The following is an 11,794-nucleotide window of genomic DNA, read 5'->3' as shown; positions in this document are numbered from 1 at the left end:
AAGACGTCAACATCTGTGATTGAAACGTCCTTTCAGTTTAAGGAGTGATATTCAGAATCGTTACAGCAAAGATTTTGTACACAGAACAAAACAAAAAGAATCGAGAAAAGTATATTTCCGTACGACAATAACATTTACATACGGTCTAGCCTTAACGTAAAAGCTTGGCATGAAGGTGGTTCCTTCGTAACCCTAGAGACCTAAAACTTCTTTAAGAAAGACTTCTATCCAGAAATATGAAACAGCTCAAAATTGTCCTTTTTTCCCCTCACTTTCCGACGGTGATCCGTTCCATCTTGTTAAAAAAATCCCCGCTAGTGTAGATCGAATAAAGATTAATTTTTGTAAGCAGCTACCGTATTTTTATTTAGCGAGTCAGAGCTATCCAATACTTTCTGCAAAGTGCACGTTTTGACCTACTTTACTTCTGTTTCGTTCTCTTTCGCGGCGATCACTCAGTCATCGCAGGAGCCGGCTCCTGGTCATCGGCAATATGTCTTTTAAAGAGTGCAGCTAAATGTCGTGGGTGTGGGTAAATGTCGTGGGTAAAAAAAAATTATAGAAAAAATAAAAATAAAATAAATAAACAGAAAAAAGTTGTAAATAGATAATTTTATGATATAAAAATCTCCTCGGGTAAATGGTATGGGTATAAAAACAAGCAAAGAAAAAATAAGAGAATTAACAAAATTAAATCGAAAAACGTACACACCGGTCCCCTTCCCCGCGGTCAGGAAAGCAAATAATCGAAGCCTTAGCGCGTGCGACTTGGGTCCCCTTTCACAACATCACTGTATGGGACATGTCAAAGTTGCCGATGAACATTTATCCACACCTGAGCGATCACTGCGAAAAAAACGAACCAGACGTACAATATGTCGAAACGTGCAATTTGTAGAAAGTTAATGGAATAGTTCTGGCTCGCTGAATGGAAATATAAATAGCTGCTCACTAAATCTTTATTCGATCTACAATTTCAATGATCAGCGGAGATCTGTTATCACGATCGTGGGAAAGGGGAGGGGAAGAGGTCTCTTTAATTGCATACGAAGAAACCACCTTCATGGTCAACCTTTTTAAGTTAAGGCGAAACTGTAAATTCTATTGCCTGAAAAAGGGGTTTTATTTTTAGTTTCTTTTTTTTAGCCGTATGACTTTACACTTGCAAATCAGTGACTTTGTCCATATATTTTCAAGGTTCTTTTTTTCTAATAATTGTAAACAGGATGATTTGAAAACACAAGGTGTGTGAGACTAGAGCCCTATTTACACTACAGAAAAAAATGGGCCCGGAACCCTAAAAAAGCTGGCACAGACCAGATATTTTTGCCGTGTAAACCTTCCGTACCGTGTTTTCATGAAACGGATCCGGACTCGCTTTTTTCTGGTTTTGGGGGCAATAGGCGGCTATGGCCACAAAAACCGAAAAAAAACTAGTCCGGACCCCTTAAACTGTTCGAAAGCACTGTGTAAACGCATCTTCGTGTCCTACCATCTTCACATGAGCCTGCCGTGCTTTACGATGGTTTCTCGCATGTGTACTATTGCGCTTTTCAATCATAAACCTTGTAAACGGTTAAAAAAAATTGGTCCGGAGCACTTTTTTTCTGCAGTGTAAATAGGACTTAAATGACTACCCATACAGAGATATAGTTTTCTAAATGCTAAATAGTTTTTGTTTTGTGTACAAAATCTTTGCCGCAACGATTGAATATCATTGCTTCAACTGAAACGAGGGTTTCAGCCTCGAATTTGACATCTTTGAGAAAGAACATTTATATCCCCCGTTTTTCTTTTACCTGCTTCAGTTGTTTACAAAGAATACACAGTTTCTCCTATTTTTCGCCTAAATGTGTCCGTTTGTACTAAGAATTCGCTTATTTGCTTTGCGAACGCGGAGAATGGGAGTGAGACTGGTATGTAAGTGGAGATTTTTGTTTCATGAATTTTACAATTTTTTTCTATTTAATTTGTTAATTTTTATTTTGTTTGCTAATTCTCTTCTTTTCTTCTATACTTTTTTTTTGCCCACGACATTTACCCACACCCACGACACTTAGCTGCACTCAGCGTGTATATACTAACAAAATATATGAAAAAGATCTCGATATAATGAAACCTCATTAGAGCGAACACAGTCCCCTGGAACTTCGTTAAATCGAGGGTAAACTGGTCGAGATTGTTCTCCGACCATTAATTTCGTATTTGCTAATGAAAAAACTTAACAGTGTGCCGCTTTATGGACAGGCAAACCATGTTTTCGGTTTGTTCTCCACACAAACCTCATCAGTTGCCAGGTTGGCTTTGTTTAGTTGCTCCAGCCGTATAAATAATTTTGTCATACACAAACTGTTGTTTCAATGGAGTGAAAGTGAACTAATTCATGTTTACTTGGGATGGGGTGGGTTGGGGTGGTTAAGGGATTAACGGGTGGGTCAGTCACTTTGGTACCAAAAGGAACGAATGGGCCATGTTTTTTTTTCCAGAAGCATATAACCCTCCTTCTGGTTTTTCTTGTGGGAGGCAGTCGTTTTCAAGACGCAGTCCGACTGTAGCTGTGCATTTCTTTAGTGGTTTCAAATTAACAACTAAGGGACCCGGTCAGAAAATCAAACTCGACAGAAAAACGCCAATCAAAATTTCTAGCAACTCTTACCTTCAATCGATGGCATTATAAAAATAGTTTAGTAATGAAGCTTAGATAAGCAATCAAAATCAGGGAATTGAAAGCTGAGGGTTTTTCCCTTCCTCTCTGAGAGTGTACGGTCCCAACAGACCGTTTGCACGATGGCGTCATTTCACCACTACTACCAAAATCCGAATCGTTTTTCTTTTCATATTTAATTCGGTTATCCCAGCGAGGTAGTTTTTTTAAAAAATAAACAGAAGGCCTAATTTGCTCAAGAAAGCAAAACTCTTAAGGATTCTAGTGAGAGTAATAAAATGACGTCATCGTGCAAATGGCTTCCAAGGTTGGTTTATTTGCAGGCACCAGGTTTCACTGTCTTGAACATTTTAATAGAACAGTAACATAGAACTCTTCTTCTTAAACGTTTACAAAAATAGATGCTAAAGGGTCTTCACTTGACCCGCGAGACTAAGTGTAAAAAGAAATCTTAAGAGAGAAAATGACAGCATCATTACATCGTCTGCTTCACGGGTTAAATATTAGGGACGTTACGAAACTACGACGGCGATGGGAACGGGAACGTCAAACAAGCAACTGCTTTATTAAGCAAAATAACTCTGCACGTGCATGACGTTTTTTTTTTTGCAAATTTCTAAGCCGTCTCTGCACAACAAGGACGGGAACGGGAACGGCAAGGCGATAAATTCTACCGTGCGCGGTCCCCTCTCTTCAGCACCAACGTAAATTCCCATCTTTTAAGTAACATGGCGACTTGGGATAATCGAGAATCAAGGATAAGAAGTGTATTTTTCAGCGACGTCTTAAGGGACGTCGCCGTTGTTGGATCGTAAGGTCCCTATAGCCATCTAAAGAGCGACTTAATAATCTGTGGGGGAAAATAAATTTGAAACATCTCAGTTATCAATCACATGGCAAATCTAAATTGTAAGTGAAAAAACACCTTCGCCTAATTATTGTCTTTGATTCTGTTTAACAATCCGATGATCAGCAAAGCGTGGTCATCGCCAAAAACCCAACTTCAATGGTTCCTTCTCATCTTGATAAAAACTTTAAACATGTTGCAATACTCGCACTGTCTTCGGCCACGAGTCAATTAACTTGTTGCCTACAGGAAGAACAGTTTGTCAGCCAGTTCTGAAGAAGGTGCCTTGTGAAGACTTTGTCCAACCAAGAAGGCAAGTTTGTGGGCATACTGACACGGTGCAGGAACACGCACGGTACCCTGAAAAAGCGTGGTGAGCATTATTCTATAAGTGCTAAGTCAAAGACCTTTTTATAGTTTGGGGATTTTAACAATTTATTATTTGGCATTCACTTTTTCCCTCAGAGAAACTACTATCGCCGACAAAATTGTTGAGACATAAGGTAAATAAGGTAACTTCAGAGAACAAAAGAATCCACACCCCTCCCCTGTCCCCTACATTCAAAGTTGGAGTGTTTGTTGCTTTCTAAAGGTAGCTCGAACAGCGGCACAACATTGCATGGAGGGAATGGGGGAGGAAAAGCTATATTTTCCCCTTTTGAAGTCAGGAAAACGTCAAAAAGCCCCTTTAGGGCGAAGTGTCAACTCATTTTGTCGGCGATTGTAGCTTGGTCAGCTATTAATAAATTCGAGCGGAAATGTAACACTAAGATAATTTAAAATTCCGTTAGCAAAATACAAAGAACAAACGATCTAGTGTGAAATGTAAACAGGGTCATTTTCACTAACATAATAGGGAGCTTAAGAAAACACGATTGTGGACAATGCACGACAACGGGAAGTAAGACCTTTTCCCTTTTAATATCCCTTGACGCCAACACATTTGTCCACATTTGTATTGCTAAGTATCTTTACTCTTACTGAGACGAACTGCCAAAACAATTGGGCAAAATTGCTGCCCAGGACCGAGTTGTTTAAAGCGGGGTTAAGATAATCCAGGGTTAGTGTGAAATTTTAATTCACATATGAGAGCTTAAAAACAAAATTCAGTTTGATTCTTGTCATCTACAATTTGATGATAGAACACTCTAAAAAGAATAGAGGAAATTATCCGAGAAGGTGCTATTGATGAAGAGGAAAAGACACCTGGGCCGAGTTGTTCGAAGCTAGGTTAAGATAACCAAGGGTCAGTGTGAGATTTGAATTCAGATTTGAAAGCTTAAAAAGCATTTCAGTTTTAATTCTTTTTGTCTACAAGTTGATGATTAGAAGCTCTACAAATAACAGAAAAAATTATCCGAGAGAATCCTTTTGAACACAACAAAAAGAAACCCGGGTTAAATTTAACCCTGGGTTGAGCGCTAATTTAGGCTTTTTAGGTTTTTATTTTCTGAACAAAAATCTACATTTTAGCTAAGAGAATTCAGTGGCATTCAGCTGATTCCTTATATAAAATCTGCATACTATTAGAGACCTTAAGATACCCCGATATCGGTGTACGGGTAAGGGTAGTGTACCCGTACACGTAAAATGTTCATGTGCGTGACTCACTGTGACTATTTCCATTAAGATACCCGAAGAATTAACGCAAAATTAACTCTGTACATGCAAGTCGCTTAATGCATACAAAATCTCCCTCAAATTCTACCCTTCATATCTTAACAACAAGCTGCAACAAATAATTCATTCATACATAAGCTTATTGAAATATCATAGAAAGATTTTAAGAAACTTGGCGGGAAGTCCCTCGACCGAAAGCTTGTTATCGCAAACCCCGCCATTTGATCGAGGCACATCACCAAACAATTTCTTTGATTGTCAACTTCAACAGTGACTCCCATGCTAAATTTTTCAATGCTATTTCTTTTGCGAAACTCGAACGTTCGAGCAATTCTCAGAAATCCCTCCAAATACCGCCACAAATTGATATCGTTTCAGAGTTCAACCTGCGCATTTGAGGTCCAAAATCAATACATTTTGAAGCGCTTTCTTTACAGCCAAAATTCAAATTTGGCAAAAATATTTGAACAGACTTGCAATAACATTGCCAAGGAGTCATACAATTTACATTTGTACTTAAAAAAGTCTTAAAAACTTACTCGTTTCTCCATCATGTAGGACTTGCAGCTTTCGTAAATCTTCTACGGGTAAACTGGTGTCTACCCCGGAAAAACGGCTAGTTCTACCGGGCAAGGTCGATGACGTCACCACAAAATGAGAAAAACATGGCGCTACCCGTTACCCGTACACCGATTTCGGGGTATCTTAAGGTCTCTGTTATGTATCCGAAGAGGATCATAATTGTTGCCTTATCTTATTTGCAAAAATGTCAGCAAGCAAGTTAGACCTTTTTTAAAATAGATTTTAGAAAATAAGAACCTGTTTAACAAATTTTAGGTCAACCAGGTTCTTACTGTATTTTAATTATTTCACTTACAGGCCAGTTGTAGTAGAGGTGAGTAAGCTTGTAGGACAAACGCTGGAGATGATCTGGTTTTAATCCTGAATTGTCTTCAATCACATTGAAGTGAGTGGGCGACACTGTTCCCTGACGAACAGACTGACTCACAAGGAAGAAATCATACCTGGACAATAAAATAATTAGAGTAAATGAATAGTGCATTTTCTGTCTATAAAACGCAGCCCTAGTGCCGATTGCTTGTAACCCTTTCATACCTAAGTTGGAGTTGCATGTAGTGAAACAACCATTGAAAGCCGTATCCCATTCAATAGTGAGGGAACAGTTACAACATCCAAAACAAAAAACAGGTATGCAGAGTTCATACAAAAATTGCAACCATTTCTTAAGGACTTTTCAAGGACCACATTCAATTTTTAAGAATCACCTACTTTTCACAGATTGTAAAAAAATGCACATTTCTAGTCAATTCTAACAGGACTCTAAGGGTTGAACTGTCTGCTCCACCAACTTCTCAACTTTTTTCCAGCTCACTTGTCTTAAAATGTTAATTACTGCATAAAACAAAAAAACGCGTTATGAAAATCACCTTTAACGTTTCTGAACTATGATTTATATTCTGTCTTGGACAACCAAAAAGCATTAAAAACACTTTCCAGGACACTACATTCAAAGTTAAAGAAAATTCCAGGACTTTTTAAGGAACAATTGAATTCAAAGACTTTTCAATGACTCCCCCTAAAATACACGCACTTTTCGAGACCATGCAAACCCTGTTATTGGAAAAAAAAAGGAAAGGGACTACCGTGAGGTATTAAAACCAATTCAGCCTGTCAGTTTCCAAACCTTACCTAAGCCATCTGCAACTTCATGACAGGCATGAGATATTGTAATTGGCATTCATGTATGTAATAGCATGCACGTAGTTTACAAGAAAGTCATTGGACAACTGAAAAATGAAGAGTACTCTACGTAACAAGCTCTTTCAATGTGAATATTCATACCATTGAGGGCGAGTGATGTCAGTGTCGACAACAGTTCCTGGGGGCGGGTTGGTAGGGTTTCTACCTTTGATAAACAACCTCGCACTGATCCTTTTTTTAACAATGATGACAGTTAACTTGGGCCTGAAAAAAAAAAACAAACATGGAATGTAGATTCAGATTTAAGTGCTTACTAATAGTCAAAACTGCTTACCAAAAACCAAAACCCGTCATCTTGAAAATGAAAAAGGTGTTTTCCAAAGTTTTTGCTGTAAGGCCATGCAATATCCTCTATTTTTTAATGGACAGTGTTGGTCTCCTGACTTGAGGTATGATCGGCGCATTAAAAAGGCCACTGTCGATTTGCCAATCACGTTGAAAGAAAATTTACAATTCACTTCCGGTAATTTGTTGACTCTGTTAGGGGCCCAGAACAGGGATATCCGCGCTGCTTCGTAGAGGTCGCTAACCCTGCCAAAATCTACATATGAGACACAGGCTAACCAAAAGGATTATTCTTCAAAAACATCTCCAGGGTGGTGGATTGACCTTTGCATCCTTCAGTACAAGTGTTTTGCATCTCTAGAGTTTTTCTCCTCAAGGAGACAAGGGTAACGTAACCACTGAGTACAAAGATTTTGAATCACCACACTCACGCATAGTCTGCAGCGATGTCCCTAAATGATGATTTCAACTGAGAAACTTCATGCTCAACAACAGTCTGCAGCTGGCCATCACCAACGCCATCACGGTAGATGATGATTCGGTCTGGGAGCTCACGATTAATGTCATTGTAACGTCTCAAGGCCGCTGAGAGAGGAAATCATGCAAGAAAGCAAAGGAAGAATTAGATAACTTTTTGAGGTATTTGTTGGATTCTTCATCAGGGATGTCACCAAGATTTCAACTTGCAGGGTAAATACAACAAGTAGGTGGGGAATCAAACAGCTAGGATTTCTTTTGGTTCTGTTTTTCTTCTATTTTTCTATGAAAGTAGCCAGGGGCCACACTCATAGTGGCTGGGAGAAGTCAGCATAATTCTTAAATCATACCTAGCTTCATCTAATATTGTTTAAAATTCCTTCTGCCTTTCCCATTTCCCCTGCCCTACACTTCGTCAAAAAAGACTGCATTTTCCTCCCTCCCTGCATAAAGTTGTTGGATCACAGGTTTTTGGCCGGTTCTTAGATAGTGTAAAGTATTCATTATTTAAGTGCAACTCTCTTTCCAAAACTACAAATAACTATATCTTATAAAATGGCTATGGAACAAGAGAATTACCACGCATGTTTACCACCAAGCCATCAATCAGCTCCATGCCAGTGTGCTGGAAACTCACCCTGGAGTAATATCTAGAAAATAAAACAATGCGAGTTAAAATGAATTTGAATGTCAGTACTTGGATAGGTTCAATTATTCTAGACAACGGAGAAGTAACTGCTGGACTCAAAATTAACTTTATTCAGGCATCAGATGGCGACCAGAGAAAAAATTCTGGTCACCACATCTACCTTTTGGGACACAAGTTTATGGCTTCAAGGTAGTATGGCAGTTTCATCAGAAAAAAAGCTTGTATTAAATGATGGAGTATAGCGTAATAGCTAGCATAGTCTTTTATTTGCTTGTTCTATATTGGCACATGGACAAAGTTAATCTAGTCTTTTGGCAATGATAGTCTAATATTTTTGGAGGTTTCTCTGTAGCTCAGTTTGTTTTTATAGTTGAACCTTCACTTGACTTACGGACACCGTCTGTAAGTGGACACCTCCTGATAGCGGACACTAAAGTGCCGGCAATTTCTCTCTTCAACACTACAATTTTAACCTCCCACAAGCGGACACGGACACCTATTCGAGGTCCACAGGGTCTAAAATAACCACTACAATCCACTATACTTTATTTTCATACACATCAATTTGCCATGCATCTCCGCCCGTAAACAGACAGTAAACAATATCAAGAAAATCTGTAACAAAATCACACACTGACCTAGTCAAAAGCAGTGTTTTGAGCTTACAGTTATATGAAGGTGACATTGAAGTAGTCATTTCTATTCTAAAACGGGCTTTTTTTATTCACTGCAGTACAGAAAGTTTTTTTATAGCCTGTGTACAGACCCCCCTCCCCTCAGGAAAAATCGGAGAGGGGGCGTCTGTGATTCACTGTCACTAATCGTGTATGGGAACAGTTTTGCATAAATCAAAAAATAACAATAATAATTTCCGCCGACCAAAACTTCCTTAGCTCATGTTTCATGTCATTTCAGTTCTCAAAATGTCGGTGCATACGACTCATTTCCATTAAGAAATTGAGAGAGTGAGACATTTTTAAATTTGGTTCACTCTATATCAAGCATAAAAAATGTTCTTACAAGCCCTTGTAGATCGTTTTCACTGTCACGCAATAAACAGAGCACAAAAAAATAAACTGGAAACCATCCAGTGGAAGAAATGTTACAAAAGACTGATATGTAAACAATTTGTCCAAGTCTCAGGTCTATGTGACCCACAGTTTCTGAGTTATTTGCCAAAACATTTCACGCACCATTGCAGAGCTTTGTATGGAGACGCCATATTTGTGTACAGTTTTGCTACACAAATATGGCCACTGGAAATCAACAAAAACATCTGCAGTTCACTTTTACAATAAAAGCTTTTTCTTTTCACTTTTCAATTTTGAAAGAGCATGACGTGATAGAAGCAACTGTGAAAAAATGTTTGGAAAAGCTCAATTAACATCTTGAAATGTACTTATTTTTCTAAAAATAGTAACAAACTGGTGGGAAATTCAAAAATATTAGTGTGGCTAATAGCATGATTTGTAGTGATATTTGTATGTGTAATCAAATGGTGACGAGTGAAATCAGGGAATAATTTCACGCACGTTTTGTCCAAATCCTTATAATTTCCCAAGCCTTGATTTGGACAAAACGCAAGTGAAATTATTCCCTAATTTCACGAGTATACCATTTGATTACATATTAATATGATAGGTGACGAAATTATACGAAATTTCACCAGCCGTTAGGCGAGTGAAATACGAGACAATTTTGAAATATCACAAGTGGCATTTATGCCAAATATCACGTACAAATCATGCCATCATTTGATAATACTACTACCCGCAAAAGGTTTTGTAATTTTAACATGTAGGTATTTCAAATTAAGCTGAAATACCACTGCTCTAAGTCAATCAAATTGCAGAAATTCTCAAGTTGTAGTATAAACTCTTTAACCAATTGAGTTTTAAAAAAATAATTTTCACATTCTATTCTATCGCATCATGCTTTTTAAATGTGATGGATAATACAATCACAAGTGGTCTAAAAGACATGTTCTGGTGCATTGTATGCCCTCTAGTGCACCAGTTTTTTTTCCACCTCCCATAAGCAGACATGTACCCTTGGTCCTGAGGAGGCTCAACTGTACATTGTTAGTCCTGCCTATCTATGCCCCCTTAATAAAACTTTGTTTGTGCCTTGTTTGAGTTACTGGATAACGCCACTTTGTTTTAGCACCAGAAAATGAATTCCTATTATGAATGGAGATGCAAGTCAAGGGAATATCTTACCAAAACATAAGGTGACACCAGTTGGAGATCAGGTCCTAAGAATAAGGTTACCAGTGCTCAATTTTTGGTCAAATTAATGACCAGTGAATTAAAATTTTAAGCCCTGAACTACCCCCTTCCACCAAATTTAAAAAACACGATGAGTGCCCACTTCAAGTTAGCACTACATAAGCCCACAATAAAAATAAGCACACTTGGCTAATCTTAACAGTGATGGTAACTTGAAGGTCCCCACAGAAACACTACAGTAGTGAGTAGTGTGCCATTGTTTCAAAGTAACACCTACTTTGTTAAGGTTTGGTTCATGCTGGCTACAAAGCCTCCAACTGAGCGGCCTTTGGTCGACGAATCATGATAACAATCAATTCCAATCACCATGGTCTTTTTCAACTGAAGCAAAGGGAATGCAATGTTATTTACATCTAACTCATTGCAGGGTTCTAGATATGCAATGTGATCAAAAGTAGTTACACAAGCACTTGTGCCACCATTTTGGGTGACACAGAAGACAGGGCACCCTGCAGCAGGCACAGCCTCCTTTTGTCTTTCAGGCTCTGCCTGAATTACATCAAACCTTTGAGATTGGCACAGCCTAGACGTCTGGACTAGCAAATCTTTCTCTCTCTCAAAGTGCGAGCATCCTTTTATTGATAAAGCGATGGTCATACCCAAGCCTGCTGTAACAAGCGCACAGCCATTAGGCCTGGGTTTTAAACTGTTTTCCAAACAACATGCTATGCATGCTCAATAAAGATCTTACTCGACTCAATGTCTTTCCCAAGTGTGGTAAAATCGATCAAGCAAAAGAAAGGCTCTGCCAGCAGAATGAAGACAAGCCAATCTAAGATACGTGCAGAAAGTCCCCAATCTACTCTATTAATTCAGTTGATAAAACCAAACTTGTGAATCCTATAAATATGCATGTGTACCCACTTCAGATTCCAGGCCATCATGCGGATTTTAAGTGCGCTGTTTAGGTCTTATTTTCGTTTAGCCTGTGTACAGATGCCTCCTTCCAGCCTCTCTCTGACTGTTTTTGAGGAGAGGGCCAGGGGCGTCTGCACACAGGCTTGCAAACTCCAACCCTCCAAGTTGCGACCGTTTTGGCCGCCATGGTGCCTTAAATTTTGAGCTGGCCACTTGATTTGTAAAAAAGTCTCCCTAAACCAAAAGAGTTGGTTGCCAAATGGCGCCCGAGCAACAACTTTAACTTGGAGGGTTGAACTAGGGTTTGATAATTTTTAACACTT

General features: G+C 38.7%; 1 protein-coding gene across 1 annotated transcript in view; it reads right to left on the bottom strand.

The window, feature by feature from the left end:
• Positions 1-2,996: 2,996 nt before the first annotated feature.
• Positions 2,997-11,794, bottom strand: part of LOC140951535 (piwi-like protein 1) — a 37,747-nt gene continuing 28,949 nt past the window's right edge. The window contains exons 14-19 of the mRNA XM_073400806.1: positions 10,831-10,934; positions 8,256-8,326; positions 7,631-7,784; positions 6,996-7,118; positions 6,010-6,157; positions 2,997-3,872 (exon numbers count right to left, since the gene is read on the bottom strand). Coding sequence (XP_073256907.1) covers positions 3,756-3,872; positions 6,010-6,157; positions 6,996-7,118; positions 7,631-7,784; positions 8,256-8,326; positions 10,831-10,934 — 717 coding nt within the window. The 3' untranslated portion in view covers positions 2,997-3,755. The remainder of the gene's footprint in view (positions 3,873-6,009; positions 6,158-6,995; positions 7,119-7,630; positions 7,785-8,255; positions 8,327-10,830; positions 10,935-11,794) is intronic.

The sequence above is a fragment of the Porites lutea genome, chromosome 11, assembly GCF_958299795.1.
Source record: "Porites lutea chromosome 11, jaPorLute2.1, whole genome shotgun sequence".
Lineage (NCBI taxonomy): Eukaryota > Metazoa > Cnidaria > Anthozoa > Scleractinia > Poritidae > Porites > Porites lutea.
This window is presented reverse-complemented; position numbering and strand designations above follow the sequence as displayed.